The 18,349-nt window shown below is 45.1% G+C and overlaps 1 protein-coding gene across 6 annotated transcripts in view; it reads right to left on the minus strand.

The window, feature by feature from the left end:
- Positions 1–13,817, minus strand: part of NME6 (NME/NM23 nucleoside diphosphate kinase 6) — a 75,705-nt gene extending 61,888 nt beyond the window's left edge. Inside the window, exons 1-3 of one of the 6 annotated variants that reach the window (XR_013622885.1) lie at positions 13,611–13,817; positions 13,022–13,121; positions 1,223–1,262 (exon numbers count right to left, since the gene is read on the minus strand). Coding sequence is in view for 3 of the 6 variants with exons in the window: in XM_068101761.2 (XP_067957862.1) it covers positions 1,223–1,262; positions 13,022–13,121; positions 13,588–13,677 (230 nt within the window). In the remaining 3 variants the exon portion in view is untranslated. Of the gene's footprint in view, positions 1–1,222; positions 1,263–13,021; positions 13,122–13,237; positions 13,242–13,587 lie in introns of those variants that run through there. The other 5 variants (XR_010982231.2, XM_068101762.2, XM_068101761.2 and 2 more) reach the window with 5 other exon arrangements.
- Between the last annotated feature and the right edge of the window lie 4,532 nt (positions 13,818–18,349).

The following is an 18,349-nucleotide window of genomic DNA, read 5'->3' on the forward strand; positions in this document are numbered from 1 at the left end:
TGTGACAAATATAGGTGGGTGATTGGGGTAGGTGACACGAACAAGCCAACTAGATTTTGGTTAAGGTCCAGATGCAGATCCGGCCTATCAGTGGGATACAAAATGTAAAACTGTTCAGTCTGGTTTTGCTCCATTTGTAGCTTAAAGATTTATCCCTTATTTCAACTTTATTGCATTAATGATTTATTCCTATCAAGATTACAAGAAAATAAGTTTGCATGTCTGGATGTGTAATATCTCTGAATGAATAAACCTGAATAAACCATATCCCTGTGGGCTCTGCCGTAAAAAAAATTCTGGTAATAAGATGAAAAAGCTGATAGGATGGCCTCGAGGTATGCATACTCACCTGTAAGCTGTACAGCCTGGATTTGAATCCAGAATCAGCAATAAACTGTCATCCCGGCGTGTTTCACAGGCAGGGTGATTCATCAATGTGCGAGCAGTGCCGTCCCTCGCGTGGATGCTAAACTGGACTTCCTGTCTGCTGGCATTAGTTGATGGGCATTAACGATCCCACGGTGACCTTTGTGAAGAGTAGGTGAGGTATAACCAACACCCTGGCTAAATTCCAAATTCCTCTGCCCTGACTGACTGCTTGGAAGGCAAAACACCTCGCCCCGCATAACCCGTGGCAAGGACTGCTTCTGCAGCACGAATGCTCTATAAAGATTTAAAGTACTGTACATCTCATCACAAGTTCTCAGGTTTTGCTCAAATAATTTATTTTACCCTCAAGTCAAACTAAAGCGAGATTCGATGGTGCGCCACCGCAAATCCCCACGCTTCCAAGGTTGAAAGATGGCAAACAGTTCCAACAGGAATGCCCCAATATCAAATTTTGGGTTGATTTTTTTTTTTCCATTTTAACCCATGTGACCCCAAAGTCCCAACCCCCTGGGGAAGAACCCAGGGATCAAATCCAAAAAATCGTTACATATTTCATGTGTCCACCAATGTTGATTGCGTATTATACTAAGTTTCAGAAAGAAATGTTTAAAAATATTCCAATAATTGCATTTTTGGGAATTTGACCTTTTGACCCACTCCAGGGAGTGGGGTGCAAAAATGATCTTGTTCTATCACCTTCTTGTCATGTGGTGAATTTCTGCACAACCATTTGGGAAGAGACAGCATGACAGATGGACAGATGGAGAGTCAGACAAAGACAGACTGTTGGAGTGAAATGCAAAACTCCATTTTGGGGAAAACAAATTCATACCTGCACGTGAATTCAACCAATCGTTGATGGAAGAAACGCCCTACGGGGAACAACAAGATTATAAGTAAATGGCTCACTGAGTTTTGCACAAATACATCATAATCATTAAAGTACAGGACTATAACGTATAATCATTTAACATACACTCAAAGTTTTTGGTATGCAATGCAAAAGTAGCACGAGTGCAAATTGCAGACAAACTTGCAGCTTTTTGGTGAGAAATAAGCTTTCAATCATATTACATGTCAAACTGCATTTCAAATGTTTTCAGTTCACAAAAAAAATGAGAGCGAAGTCGAATCGCAAATCCCCACGCTTCCCACTGAAAGCAAAGTTGAAAGATGGCAAAAAAGTACCACCGAGAATGACCCAATATCAAATTTTGAGTTAATTTTTACGGCACAGCCCATAGGGAAAAGCCGTCTAGAATAGTGTTTGTCTGTCCGTATGTATGTATGTATGTATGTATTGTTATGAATTTTGTGGAAGTGATATGTAGATCAGGTAGAAGAAGCACCCCATGTAATAAGTGGAGGACCTGTCTAGCCCGGATGTTGGATTAAGGGTATATTCATCACCGTCACAAGGGGGTGGGGCTTGTTAACTCGATTATGGCATAAGGGTAAAATTCCCTTGTACGTCGTTCCCTATGTGATCATCCCTGTGTCCCGTATGGCAATGCACACGGACACGTAGAGTAGTTAGGCTCATTAGCGCACATGCTAATTAAATCCCCCCAACAATAAAACTAACTGGAACCCAGATTACGCACTTGGCCTGACAACCCCAACTTGGCAGACACACATTGCTCAGGCAGGCTGAGGCCATGACCATCTCGCGAAGGATTGGTCGAAGGGTTTGATGGAGAGATCACACCATTGGACAGGACACCACCAATAGGGAGACGAGGCAGGATGAAGCTCGTGATTGGTCAAGGTAGGGGCAAGAAGCTGGCCACTGATTAGAAGGAAGAAGCAACAAACTGATTGGCTACTGACCGATGGCATGAGAGAGACGTGACGCGGCCATTGGTAGAGAATTGAGCCTGTGATGTTGGCCAGCAGGGATTGGCAGAGAGGGGGAGATGACGTCACGAGGGGTTGATAAAAAGGAGAGAGGGACCGACATTTTCCCCGTTGCGCTTGGACCTTCTGCTTGCCCTGGACTCTCTTCTCTTCTTGCCCTCCACCATTGCTCTCTGACCCTGGACTCTTGCATTTTGCCCTTCCGGCCTCTCGTTCACTCCTGGCCTTCAACACTCGTACTGAAACGATCCATTGGCGTGCGAGTAGAATGGAGGCCTGATTTTGTGCGCGCGAACGAGGTGGATTGCGGCCTTCCTCCCACCAACACCGGAGTGTGCGCCTGGAGCCTGACGATCCCTGACACACCAGCCGAGTCGAGATAAGTCCCCACGATAAAACACGTTTCTTTTCATTTATTTTCCCTTCGTTTGTGTTTAAGTCTGGTGTGGGGACGTCCCGATTTAGGACATTTATTTACCGTCGTGTTCTTGTTCTCGGGTTCCGTAAAATAAACCTGTTTATTTTTGTACATAAAAGCCGTTTTCGCTTGAGTTAATTTTAGCAGGATTGAAGACTGCTCGGCAGATCGCGTCCAGGTAAAAGCACCAGCTTCTTCTTCCTCTCTCTTCCTCCGCGCATATATAGTGAAATCCGTATTTGAACAACGCCTCGAATAACGCTCGATTGTTATCCGTGATTTCCCAACCGAAGGGAGTCACACGACAGAATGTATGTATTGTCGTGTGACTCCCCCTCGGTAAAGACAGGGGAAATCGCGGATGGAAACGAGCTTAATGAGGCGTCCGGGTCAATGGCGGATTTGCTATACACGCGTGGGAGGAAGAAGGAAAGAGGAAGAAGAAGCAGCAGATTTACCTCACGGTCCGCATGCGCCAGCGTCTTCAACCTGCGAAAATTAACTCACACGAACACGGAATTTAGAATAGAAAAGAAAATAATAAAAGGGTTTATTTATAATAACTATCGGGACAAGGAACGCGACGATAAAAACTATAACCTAGGGTGGGACGTCCCCACTCACAGACTTCAAATACAGCAAAGGGGAATGAATAATAAAATAAACATTTTGTTGTGTTCGTGTGTGATGCGTCTTAGCTCGATCAGTAAGTAGTCTGCAGTCATCAAGGATGGTCCGGCTCCGTGCGCAGTCGTCCGACGCGGCTCCGGTGTCGGCGCCAAGCAGGCCTCAATGCACCCTTGTCCACCAGGCCTCGAAAAGGCCCCCTGCTAGACCACCGAGCCACTCGCTCGCCCCGGTCTTGCCCGCTCCAGCGGCAAGCCTCGCTCGCACACTAACGCCAGGGAGGAGAAGCGCCGGTGACGTGTGCAGGCACGAAAGGTCATAAGGAAAGGAGGCACTGATTGGCAGAGGAAGAGAATTGACGTCAGCCGACGAGCAATAAAACAACTGGCTCGCCGACATTTTGTACTGTTATCTACCAAAATAGGTAGCTTCTTACCGGTCTTTTCTCGCCCTCCTCGCTGATTGGCCGAGCGCCTTTGGTCTCACGTCATCGCGTGGCACGTCCTTCATCTTCCCTACTCTCCAATCAGTGACCTGCCTCCAACTCGCCCCTCCCCCCTGTCAATCAAGAGTCCTTCTGAGCATGGCTCTCAGCCTTCCCGGTCGATGTCTGTTTGCCATGGCGCCGTAATGTGTGACCGCTTCCTGTCTGCTCTTCCGGTCAGTTTTATCGTCTTGTGGCGGAGGGGGATTTAATTAGTGTGTGCACCAATGGATCTATCTACTGTATAAGAGTGCATTGCCAAATGGGACACTGGGATAATCACAGATGGGACGACATACAATGGAATTAGCATAATCCCTACGCTAGTTAACAAGCCCCGCCCCCTCATGGTGGGGACACATACCCAACTTATCCGACATTCGGGCTAACATAACTTATTACATCGAGATTCCCTATCATGACAGTCGAGCACCTACCTATGCAGATCTACCTAAATCTATATATCCCCTACCCAACAGACATAATAGTATGTATGTACAGTCACGTGAAAAAGTAAGTACACCCCATGTAAAGTTTTGACTTTTTCAACATATTTCAACATACAGCTATTTGATCTTCATTTCAACAATATTGATAGATAAAGGTGATATAATATAACAAATATCATGAAACATTTACATTTTGTAGTCCATTGCATAATTTAAACAAACATAAATGCAAATTTCGCATGTGGAAAAAGTAAGTACACCCTTGGCTCTAATAGGTGGTATTGCCCGCTTTGGCAGAAACAACCTCAAGTCGGCGTTTCTTATAACTGTCGACCAGTCTCTGACATCGACTGGGAGAAATTTTTGCCCACTCCTCCATGCAGAATTCTTTCAGCTGTGCGATATTTGAGGGGTTTCTTGCATGCACAGCTCGTTTCAAATCCCCCCACAACATCTCGATGGGATTTAGATCCGGGCTTTGACTTGGCCATTCCAGAACCCTCCATTTCTTTCTTTTCAGCCATTCCTTGGTGGATTTACTGGTATGTTTAGGGTCATTGTCATGTTGCAAGGTAAACCTTCGGTTGAGCTTCAACTTTCCGACAGATGGCCTCACATTATCCTCAAGCACCCTCTGGTACAATGAAGAATTCATCGTGGATTCTATGATGACGAGTTGCCCAAGCGCTGATGCAGCAAAGCTGCCCCAAACCATAATATTTCCACAACCATGCTTTACAGTTGGTATCAGGTTCTTGTGGTCAAATGCTGTCTTTGGTTTTCACCAAACATGTCTTCTGGTACTGTGGCCAAATAGCTCTACCTTTGACGCATCTGTCCAGAGCACATTGTTCCAGAAGTGCTGGTCTTTGCCTAGGTGTTAATTGGCAAACTTTAGTCTTGCCCTGATGTTCTTTCTGGACAGCAAAGGTTTCCTCCTGGCACACCTCCCATGTAGATCAAATTTGTGCAGCCTCTTTCTAATGGCAGACTCGTGCACTTTGACATCAACAGTGGCAAGAGCTAACTGTAGGTCCCGTGATGACATTCTGGGGTTCTTCGAGACTTCTTTCAGCATCTTGCAGTCTGCTCTCGGGCTGAACTTGCTGGGGCGGCCTGGCCTGAACAAGTTGGCAGTTGTTTGGAATCTTCTCCACTTGTAGATGATCTTCCGGACAGTCGAATAATTGATTTCAAATTGATTGGAGATCTTTTTAAATCCCTTCCCAGACTCGTAGGCATCCATAACCTTCTTTCTGAAGGCCTCAGAGAGCTCTTTTGATCTAGGCATGGTGATGCCGCACACGTGTGTTATTTTTTTTTATTTTATTTTTTTTATTTTTTTTTTTATACAGAGTCGAGGCTCGTGAATCAACAACAAAGAGCAAACCAAACAAAATGTCTGAGGTTTAAATAAGACAGGTTCCTCCAAGATCCTCTCTAACGATGTGCCAATCATTTGCACCTGAGCTGGTGCACCTGATTCTAATTTTACGTATTTGAAGTAGTGATAAATGTAGGGGTGTTTTGCAACAAATGAAAAAACAACAAAACAAACAAAATGAAATTGCAACATTTTTCTTTTACATTGCATCGACGGTGTGTACCCTGGTTCGAATAGGTACACCATATCCCTGCGTGTTGTAAGAGGCGACTAAGAGGGTTGGCGTCAGGAAGGGCATCCGGCCATAGAAACATTGCCTCAAAAAGAGAACCATGACAATTACAACGATACATGGGCAGGGTACAGCCCGAAGTGGAGATCGGTTTCTGAGGTTTGGGACATGGAATGTCGGGACAATGACAGGGAGGTCAGGAGAAGTGGTGGAAGCATTGGTCAGAAGAAGAGTGGACATATGTTGTGTGCAAGAGACGAGATGGAAGGGAAGTGAGTGGAGACGAGATGGAAGGGAAGTGGTGTGAGAATGGTGAAGGGTAGGCAGGGACAGAAATACAAGTTTGTGTGGCAAGGGTGCCCGGAGGGCGTGCATGGTGTTGGTGTCCTGTTTTCTGAGGAGTGTGTAGACATTGTGGTGAATGTGATGAGAGTGAGTGATAAGTTGATGGTGAAAATGATGATTGGAAAGCTCTTGGTGAACGTCATCTCGGGATATGCTCCGCAGGTTGGTCGGAGCGATGAAGAGAAGGAAAAGTTCTGGTGTGCGATAGAGAAGCTGATGGAAAACGTGAAAGATGAGGAAGTTGTTGTGGTAGGAGGAGACCTAAATGGACATGTGGGAAGGAGTATGGATGGTTTTGAGGGAGTTCATGGGGGTTACGGATATGGTGTGAGAAATGGAGAAGGTGAAAGGATTTTTGAGTTTGGAGTTTGCTGATGGAGCTGATTTGTAATACTCAGTTCCAGAAAGAGGATAATAAGCTTGTTACATACACGTCAGGTGGGTTGACGACAACCGTTAACTACCTGATGGTGCGTAGGCGAGATAGGGGCACCTCCGGGACACAAAGGTGATCCCGGGGGAGGAGGATGTTTCACAGCACCACTTGGTTGTCTGCGACATAAGGGTGAAAGGTGCGAGGAGAGCTCGGCGGGTGAAGTACCAACCGAGAATGAAGGTGTGGAGGTTGAAAGAGGTGACAGTAAGGGAGGCATTAAAAGAGAGGCTGAGTAGGGTAGAGGATGATGTGGTTGAGCTTGAACGTGGTTGGTTGTCAATGAAAGATAGTCTGTTGGGAGCCGTTGGTGAGGTATGTGGATGGACAAAAGGACCACCGAGGCACTCGGAAACATGGTGGTGGGATGATGAAGTTGGAAAGAGGATTGACAAGAAGAGGAAGAAGTTCAAGGAGTGGCAGAAGGCGAAGGGTACGGGAGCAGAAAAAGCAGAGCATGAAAGTTATAAGGCAGCCAAGAAGGCTGCAAAGAAAGAGGTAGCAAAGGCGCAGGAGGCATGTAGGAAAATGTTCGGAGAACGCTTGGATTCGGAAGAGGGTCAGAGAGCGGTATTCAGGATTGCAAAGCAGATAGCAAAAGAGAGGTGTGATGTGATGGGGGTGAGTTGCTTGAAGGATGAAGTGGGAAAAATCGTTGTGGACCCAGATGGAATTAAAGGAAGATGGAAAAGATATATGGAAATGCTGTTGAATACAGAGAATGAATGGGATGGCAACATAGAGAGTAACCCAGTTTTAGGACCGGCAGAGAAGATAACTGAGAAGGAAGTTGAGGAAGCGATAAAAGCAATGAAGAGTAGAAAAGCGGCAGGGCCGACGGGAGTTGTGGGTGATATGTTGAAGGCAGCAGGAAGTTGGGGTGTGAAGAGAATGACAGAGATCTGTAATCTGGTGGTGAAAGAAGGCCGCATTCCAGTGGATTGGGAACCGAGTACCCTCGTCCCTCCATACAAGGGGAAAGGTGACCCTCTGGAGTGTGGCTCGTACCGAGCGATAAAGTTATTGGAGCATGGAATGAAGGTATTGGAAAGGGTGTTGGAGAGGAGGATAAGGAAGAAGGTGAAGATCGACGAAATGCAGTTTGGATTTATGCCAGGAAGAGGAACGACAGACGCGCTCTTTATTGTGAGGCAGTTGCAGGAGAAGTACATGGAGAAGAGGAAGAAGTTGTTTCTTGGGTTTGTTGATCTGGAGAAACCATTCGATAGGGTTCCACGCGAAGTATTGACATGGGCATTGAGGAAGTTAGGAGTGGAGGAATGGTTGATCAGAGTAGTGATGGCAATGTACAAAAGAGCGCGCACAGCTGTAAGGATAAAGGACGGGAACAGTGGTGAGTTCGAGGTGAAGGTGGGAGTGCATCAGGGGTCGGTACTAAGTCCACTACTATTTGTAGCCGTGATGGAGGTGCTGGCTCAGAACGTGAAGGAGGGTTTACGGTGGGAGTTGTTGTATGCAGATGATCTCGTGTCGATTGCGGAAAGTATGGATGGACTGAAGGAAAAGATGAACAAGTGGAAGGAATGTATGGAGACAAAAGGTCTGAAGGTGAATATAGGAAAGATGAAGGTGATGGCAAGTGGTAAAGCATGTGGTGAGGTGGAAAGAACTGGGAAGTGGCCATGTGCTGTGTGCAGGAAGGGTGTCGGAGTGAACTCCATTCAATGTACAATGTGCGCTGAGTGGGTTCATCAAAAACGTAGTGGTCTGAGAGGATCAATAACCAGTGTGGCAGCTACATTCAAATGTAAGGTGTGCACAGAGGGAGCTGCAGATGGAGGAAATGTTGAGTTGGATCTTGGAGATGGCGTGAAGCTGGAAGGTGTGAAAACATTTTGCTACCTAGGAGACATGCTGAATGGAGAAGGTGGATCAGACTCGGCAACGGTTGCTCGAGTGAGATGTGCATGGAAGAAGTTTTCGGGAACTGAGTGGCGTGCTGATGAGGAGGGGAATGTCGTTGAAGCTGAAGGGAAAGGTGTATGCTGCATGTGTGAGAAGTGTTATGATTTATGGGAGCGAGACATGGGTAATGAACATAGAGCAGCAACGAAGGCTGGAAAGGGTGGAAATGCGAATGGGTCGGTGGATGTGCGGAGTATCGTTGAGAGAGAGGAAGACAAATGATGAATTGTGAAAGATGATGGGAATAGAGCCTGTGATTGATGCTGTGAAGAGGAACAGGTTGAGATGGTTTGGTCATGTGTTGAGGAAGGATGAAAGTGACTGGTTGAGAAGAGTGATGTAAATGAATGTAGAAGGAATTAGAGGACGGGGAAGACTGAGAAAGACTTGGCTGAAGATGGTGGAAGAAGAAATGCGGGCAAGGGGGTTAACGAGGGAGATGCAGAAAATAGGGCAAAATGGAGAAGATCGTCATGGGGACCGCAAGGATAACCCACACTCTAACAGGGAAAATGGCCTTAAAATGCATGTTGTTGTTGTTGTTGATAAATGTAGGGGTGTACTTACTTTTTCCACATGCGAAATTTGCATTTATGTTTATTTAAATTATACAATGGACTACAAAATGTAAATGTTTCATGATATTTGTCATTTTATATCACCTTTATCTCTCAATATTGTTGAAATGAAGATCAAATAGCTGTATGTTGAAATATGTTGAAAAAGTCAAAACTTTACATGGGGTGTACTTACTTTTTCACGTGACTGTATGTCCCTCACATATTTATCCTCCGTATTGGGTGAGTTTTAGAACCGACAATTACGCTTCTGAAAGGTAGAATGTAAAGCCACTAACTTGGCTTTGCCAGTTATGTTTCTTTTACCAGCCTTTAGAGAACGTTCATATATTACGCGTCATCTACCTGGTTGGGGCAAATTATCACAATTGATGATTGGGGGGAACTGAAATGATGACAACAGGGTGATGATATATGATGGGGGGTGGGAGGGTGGGGGTGCATGCCCCCCAGATCATATATAATTAAAACTTTGATTAAGGGCTCTTCAAACATTGAAGCATTTCTTATGACTGCCTCCAACCACCCTAAACCTTGTGTTGGCTTAACGGTTAGGGTGGAGGGCTTGGGATCCTGGCGTCCTGAGTTTGAATCCTGGTCAGCTGTTGAATTAACACCAGGTGGGGTTGACTCAGCCTGTCATCCTTCTGAGGTCGGCAAAATGAGTACCAACTCACTGGGTCCTCTCTCCAGGAGGTTGGTGGCAGAATTTGCAATCCAGCTGCCGTAAAACGCCTCATTCCGTAACACACAAAGTGGTGTGTGTCGGGATTGTGCTGAGGTCACTTTGATAGTGTTGACTAACTGACCAACATCTGTACATAATACTAGCGTAAGGACTCGACTTTGTTATCCCTTTTACGCCGCACCCAGTGACCCGATGCCCACGGCACGAATGGATTTACGATCTACGAACCGCGCTCTTTGTTTATCACGTAAAGCCATACTCGAAAAATCTGAATTAGCCGACGTTGGAGCCCAAAAGCATCCGATTTACTGCCGATACGACGCCATCTTACGACGCCATCGTATTGGCGTCTGCTGGGCGAAGGCGAAGCAAGCCGTCCGCTGATTGGACAATCCAGAGCATGCATTTGTGCCGGTGTCGGCGATCGTTGTTCATATATGCACTCTTCATTCTCATCTTTCTTCCTAACTCTTACTCGGACAAGCAAATCCCCTATGCCATCCATAATGGTACACTCTATCCATACACCACATCCTCCCTTCCGTGGATGTTCCACGGGTTTGGGCTAGTATAGAATAAACCAGCGTCTCAATGCAATCTCTTCACTTCCATGGTGACAGACAGCTTAGAGACTTAGAGTGCTTCAAAATAATTTAATACTTACATTATTTGCTAACTGGTATCTCCACCCAGGTCATACTATCCACTTCAACTAAAGTATCAAACAAGCCCAGTTACGCCGCTGCTAGACTTTTGGTCTTGTTTTTTTATGTTTTGATCCCAGTGACCCCAAGTCTCCACCTCCTGGGGCATGAACTGGAGGTCAAATCCAAAAAATCATTGCATATTTTATATGTCCCCCAATGTTGACTGCATATACAAAGTTTCATTTTTTTTTTTTTTTTATGTGCCCGGAATTGCATTTTTTGAACCCGCCCCCAAAATTGATACTACTCTCGCACCTTCTTGCCATGTGGTGATCATAAATACCAAGTTTGGTGAATTTCTGCACAACCGTTTAGGAGGATATAGCATGACGGACTTCTTCTCCGAAACTGCTGATGCTGATGGGATTTTGACCAATCTTGGCTAAAATGATATTTGGTACGTTGGAACTCAAGTTTATTCACGGCTTTAAAAAATTGAGATCTAAGGGGTTTACCAGGGGTCAAAGTGGGTCAGGGTTTGAAAAAAAAAAAAAAAAAAAAATCGGGCCCCAAGAGAGTCTATAGGGGGGGAGGGGGGGAGTTGCCCCCCAAAATAGGTATTTGCTTTCTTCTCAGAAACTACACACATAATTTCAATGAAACGTGACCACAACCTTCACCACCCGTGATGTACCAAAGTTTGTTCAAGGAATTAAAAAATCAGGGTCCGAGAGGGTTGTGTGAGGTTTGACTGACTGTTGCTCTTGATCCAGGTGAGCTCCAGGATCCATTGTCCTATTTTATTTTAAAGTGTGGGGATTTAAAAAAAAGAGCTGAAACTGTTTGAGAATCAAGACGTAACAAAGACAGGACCTTTTATAGTGCAATTGTCTAGTGCCATCAAGTAAATAGACAAGTGACTCCAGAAGTATGTCGTTTCCTCAAGTACCAAAAACAGATGTTGGTTGTAGATGTCTTCCTTCTGCAACTTGGTGTTGCATAAAGTCCATTAATTCCGAATGAGGAGCATCAGCACTTTCTTCCCAGCATTGCTGACTTCTTCCCATCTGTACGAACCACAAACAAGATTCCGTCGATCATCTTCATCCTCTCTACATCCAACATGGACAGTGAAGTCTCCTAGTATCCCATACGTTATTTACCCATGGTATTTTTCCGAAGGATGGCAGAGACAGTCAAATAACTCGTCTTTTCTGCCCTGCCCACTGCATGTGATGATGCAAGATAGTAGATCTGAGATTGGTGATCTGAGATCTTATTTTCCTCTCTTGAGGGAAACCCTGATTGTTCTTGAACACCAATCCTTCCATTGCTCTCCCCTTGCCTTCCATGCAGCTTCGACTCGGCCATCATCAATATATCATATGGCAACTCCCTCTCGTGTTTAGTAAATTGCATTTCCAAAGTATTGTTTCGTGCAATGTAGCTACTATTACCGAGTGTGTATCCAGCTCTCTTCAGCTCTCTACAGTACATCTATTTGGCGATCCTCAGAATAACTCACAAGCAGTGACTGCTGAACAATCTCAAAAGGAAGTTAGCCATTCTTGAATAATGGTCCTTCATTTGCAACATGATGAACACACACATAAGTACACACACAGGGACACACAGACAGGCGAACACACACATGGAGACACACACAGGCGAACACACACACAGGGACAGAGACACACGCATGGGCACAGAGACACACACAGGGACAGAGACACACGCACAGGGACAAAGACACACGCACAGGGACACACATACAGACGAACACACACATGGAGACACACACGCATGGAGACACACACGCATGGAGACACACACGCATGGAGACACACACGCATGGAGACACACACGCATGGAGACACACACGCATGGAGACACACACGCATGGAGACACACACGCATGGAGACACACACGCATGGAGACACACACGCATGGAGACACACACGCATGGAGACACACACACATGGAGACACACACACATGGAGACACACACACACAGGGACAGAGACACACACACAGGGACAGAGACACACACACAAACACACATAAACAGGGACACACACAGGGACACAGACACTCAAAAGGCACAGGGACACACACATACACTCACACAGGGACACAGACACAAACACACACACAAACAGGGACAGGGATACACACACACACACACACAGGGACACACACACACACAGGGACACACACACACAGGGACACACACACACAGGGACACACACACACACACAGGGGGACACACACACACAGGGACACACACACACACAGGGACACACACACACACACAGGGACACACACACAGGGACACACACACACAGGGACACACACACACAGGGACACACACACACAGGGACACACACACACAGGGAAACACACACACACACACGATTACTCTCTCCGATCTACACCACCAATGACATGTTACACAACTACCGACTCGAGGGAGCCTCATGTTAATTGTTATAATATTAATACATAGATAGCCCTTTTGTGTTTTACAGTAATAATATGACCACGATGACGATGTAAATGTACCTTTATGTTCAGCGTAGAACGCTTCAGACTGTTCCCTCTTCCACTTCAGTTCTTTCGAGGCAACGATGAAGAAATTGTTTTTCATTTCTTCACATACAGCCTTTCCGTGGGTTGTAGAAGGGAGGGGAAGGGGAAAACATCAATCAATGTTTTGATTTCAATGAATGTTTCAAAAACATCAAACATCAAAGTATCAATCGGAAGACAAAATATTACTACTCTTCCATAATAATGAGAATGCGATGAGCAAGATCAAGATGAGATTCGTCTGCTGTTTAGTTACGTAGAACATACACCGCCTAGATGGCCGATGCACCACCACAAACTACATCACTTAGAATTTCCGAACAGCAAGGAATAGAGTAAAGAAAAGGGAAAATAAATTAAAACAAAAACATAAAAATCCGTCTGAGACGTCAGTATTACTATAGTACCGTATTACATTTACAGGTCAAATAATAAATAAATAAGCGTCTGAAGCTGAAACCTCTGTATTCGATTCCTTCGTAAAACGCAGGCCAAGATCCCCATTAAATAAATCTATGAGGACAACATAATTGTCTAACCCTGAATGTAATGGCGAGGATACCTTTGCCACCAACGGATGCGCGATGGCATCTGGTTTGATCAGTGCCAGAGTGAACTGCCAGGCACATCGTGAAACCGTTGCCATTACGTTTTGAATGTACCAGCGGCCTGCAGGGCACTGAAATGGAATCGATGTGGATAGAGCGATCGTTTACCTACCCCACAGGCAGATGTATTAATCAATGTACTTGGTATACTTTTCACCACACATCAACGTCGATTTGGGACTGATCACGCATTGATGCCTTCTCGTTGAGGTCCAAGTTCAAATGGAGGACGGAAGCCTCTCCTCAGTGAAAGACACATGAAAGCCCGCTTGGAGTTTGCAACAAAGCACCTAAAGGACTCTCAGACTGTGAGAAACAAGATTCTGTGGTCTGATGAAACCAAGATTGAACTGTTTGGCTTCCGTCTGGCCACTCTGGCATAAAGGCATTAAAGCCCAGATTGAGATCGGTGGAGTGTTGCAGTGATGGTTGTCCTTCTGGAAGTTTCTCCCATCTCAACACAGGATCTCTGGAGCTCAGCCAGAGTGACCATCGGGTTCTTGGTCACCTCTCTTACCAAGGCCCTTCTCCCCCGATTGCTCAGTTTGGCCGGGCGGCCAGCTCTAGGAAGAGTCCTGGTTGTTCCAAACTTCTTCCATTTAAGAATTATGGAGGCCACTGTGCTCTTAGGAACCTTCAATGCAGCAGATTTTTTTTTGTCGGCTTCCCCAGATCTGTGCCTCGACACAATCCTGTCTCTGAGCTCTGCAGGCAGTTCCTTCGACCTCATGGCTTGGTTTTTGCTCCGATATGCATTGTCAGCTGTGAGACCTTATATAGACAGGTGTGTGCCTTTCCAAATCATGTCCAATCAATTGAATTTACCACAGGTGGACTCCAATCAAGGTGTAGAAACATCTCAAAGATGATCAAGAGAAATGGAACGCACCTGAGCTAAATTTCAAGTGTTATAGCAAAGGGTATGAATACTTATGTCAATGTGATATTTCAGTTTTTTCTTTTTAATAAATTTGCAAAACTTTCTAAAATCCTGTTTTCTCTTTGTCATTATGGGGTACTGAGTGTAGATTGATGAGGGAAAAAATGATTTAAACCATTTCAGCATAAAGCTGCAACATAACAAAATGGGAAAAAAGTGAAGGGGTCTGAATACTTTCTGAATGCACTGTAAATCACTTTCTGAAGGGTGTTTTAGGTAACTCCAAGATAATCTGAATAACTGCATCTTTCAAATCAGCAATCATGGTTGTTGTTTTTTTGTATTCTAAGTCGAGGCTCGTGTAAGAGCTAACACATAGAACATATAATAAAGGGAGCGGGTGACAAGAGGGGGAGACAGAAGGAAGCACAACCACAATCTTAGCTCTTTCACGAGCCTCGATTCAGTATACAAAAAAAAAAAAAAAAAAAAAATTGAGAACAGGGACATCGGGAGATCTGTGGAAGGGAGAGGGATGGGGCGGGGTACATTGTAAAAACAAGATGGACACTACAAGGACTTTCAGGAAAGAAAATTGAAATTGAAGGAGGTGGATTTGGAGCAGATTAAGGGGGCTAGAAAAGATCAAGGTTTTGGATGGGGAAGATAACAGATGGTGGTGGACAGCTGGTTGAAAGAGCTGGAGAGCGGATTGGGATTTAAGAGTGTGGAGGTTTGTTATAGGGGTGGGAAAAAAAGAGGAATGCAAGAGTGAAGGTGAGCAGCGATTCTTGATTCTAAAAGCCTTGGTTTCCACAGCGTGAAGCCGAGCTAGGTGTGAGGCAGGAGCACTAGCCCAGAGGGGATAGCAGTACTCTTTAAGCTGCGGATGAAAGCTTTGTATGCGGTGAGGAGCTCAGTAGTGCCGAGAAAGGACTTCGCGCAAAGGAGGATGCTCAGTCCGCGACTGGCATTGGACGCAAGCATGGAAATGTGGTTTTCCCAGGAGAGATCATGGCAGATAGTGTGAACCAAAAGCTTGAGTGACAGAACTTCTTTGAGAGGATTGTTAAGAAAGTAGATGGGAGGGTTGTCCAGATGGTCTTTTCAGAGAGACACAATGAGAATGTGAGATTTGTCAGGATTGAAAGACATGTTCCACTTGTTTGACCAGTTTGTGATATTGTCCAGGTCTGCAGAGAGTGAAGAGGCTGCTGCCTGCCGATCTGAGGGTTTGGATATGGAGCGGCAGAGAGTGGAGTCATCAGCAAAGAGACAGAGAAGATTTTCCAGAGAGTCACAGAGATCATTGATGAAGACCAGAAAAAGTACAGGGCCCAGAACACTGCCTTGTGGAACTCCAGCCTGAACAGGAAGGGGAGATGAGAGAAATCCATTCAGGGCCACACGTTGACTATGACAGGAGAGGAAGTCCGCAAGCCATCCGTGGAGCTTTCCATGGATACCATAAGAAGAGAGTTTGGTGCCAGACCGTATCGAAAGCACGTGATATGTCAAGGGAGACGGCTCTGATTTTATGTTTGGTGTTGAGGACCTCCATCCATTATTGAGACAGCAGAAGCAGCATTTCCAGAGTATAATGACCCGGTCTGAATCCAAATTGATGATCAGAGATCAAGCCATTGGAGAAGAGGAAGGATTTCATATCAGAAGCGATGATGAATTCCACGACCTTGGTGATGATTGGGAGCAAGCTGATTCGGGTATAGTTGCAAGTATCTGTTTTTGCACATTTTTTGTAAAGTGGTAATGTTGGCTGATTTCCAAGATGCTGGCAGATGACCTTGAGCAAAAGAGAGGGTGAAGAGAGAGAGGGTGAGATAGAGCGGCAGAGCTGGATTTTATGACCAGTGGGCTGATGCCGTCTGGTCCAGTTGCAGAATCAGAGTCGAGGTTTGACAGAAACTTCTCCACCTTGTCAGGAGAGAAGGACACAGAGTCTAGGAGCAACTGGGTTCTACTGGGTAAGGTGGGTACAGAGAGAGATGGGTTTGGGACACAAGTTTTCAACTGAAACACTCATTTTAACTGGTCCCCATTAATAATCCTACAGTGACAAACAAGTCAAGGGGTCTAGGTGGGAGGTAAAGGGGGAGTAGGGTGGGGGACTGATAAGGCGATTAGAATGTTTTCCCCTCAGCCAGGAAAAACATTAATTCGAGGTGTGGGAGGTAATTTTGAAACCACAGACTTTCATTATTTCTCATGATGTTCCATAGGTAAGTCTTCAACATGTCACAGATAATGGTCTGATGTCACAATTACTGCTGTTTCCGTATTTGGGTGTATATATAAGGGCCGTAGATTTTTTGACGAACTCGATCCACACCAGATGGTGTTTTTCAGAGATGGAAATGATGCTTCTTCATGTTCTTGTGGATTTTCCAATCCCCAACTCTGCATTTCTGTTTATTCATCATCCCATTAATGGAAATGTAGCCTTTATCAGAAAAATTACATCATTGATATTTCGGTTTCTATTTTCCAGTTTCCTCAGAAAAGTGGTGACAAAATCCCTGCTGTCTTCTGTGATCATTTTCATTTAGTACCTGGAAAATCTGGATTTTTTAAGGAAAAAGCCCAATGTCTTCCTAAAGTACTTGTCACACTGATTCGCAACCGATTCCCGTTTCAGCTGAGAGTCATCATCAATTTGAGGGGACTTCTCTCCATGCGTTGCTGTACAGTTTCAAATGTCTCTGTGACAGGAACACTAACGCTTTATCCTGACAGGCCTTGTTACCCTCAGCAGAGGAGAGGGTATTTTATTTGGGTCTGTTTGTCTGTCTGTTTGTGAATGTGCTAACATAGTCCACAAATGCCAACTAGTGGTAGCCAGTAGTACACGTTATTTTTTTCAACCGAGTACCTCTATAAAGTATGTATAATTAGAATGCGAGTGCGAATCTCTATAAAGTATGTATAATTAGAATGCGAGTGCGAATCTCTATAAAGAATGTATGGTGCAATTAGAATGTGAGTATGTCTTTAAAATACTGTTACGTTTGTGGGGGTAGATGATGGAATCCCATAGTAAAGGTAGGACTATAATTATAGCATGGACCATGGACACGTCGGAGAAGGCAGCTCGAACAAGACGCTGGCCATTTTATTTTTGCTGGTGCACTATTTGCTCTTGTGCCTGGTGCATTTTTGGTGCTTTGGAGGAACGAACCTTGGTGCGGTCAGTGTGAGTAAGCTGTTGCTGCCATTGAGGAGCTGGAGGTCACGCTGTCCCTCCCCGACATTGGAGGAAGTCATTTTCGAGACTTGCCTCCTGCCTGTGGAGCCGAAAAGCGTGCGGCACTTTCAGGCCATTGCCATTTTTAGTGCGTTTCCCGTGCGAGCGGTTCCGTGCCACCTTGTACTGCCGACCTCACCAAAAGCACCATTTTGGACACAGAACCAACTAAAAAAGGGCATTTTCTTTTATCATTCCCCCTGTGTGTGTTTTGAATCTGAATGGAGGATCCTCAAAGTTGGGAATTCGTTTCTACCACAACTTTAATTATCGTCTTGCATTTATTTTCATTAAATTATTTAATGAATTTCCCATGTCGTGTTTACTTGTTTGTGGTTTTGGAATAAACCCATGCGTTTCGTCAGGTAAACGCTTCGCCTTCCTTCGCTCCGCACACGACAAAATAACCGCCATTTTCGGCTGCTCACCTTGGGAGTAAAACCTGTCTCCGTTATCCGTCACCAGTGGTCTTAATCGCTGGTGACAGGGCAATACGTACTATGAAACCAAACAAAACAAGTCCTGGCGATAGTCTTCAATCATTGATTGCT

Source organism: Myxine glutinosa, chromosome 3 (assembly GCF_964187855.1).
Source record: "Myxine glutinosa chromosome 3, kmMyxGlut1.1, whole genome shotgun sequence".
Lineage (NCBI taxonomy): Eukaryota > Metazoa > Chordata > Myxini > Myxiniformes > Myxinidae > Myxine > Myxine glutinosa.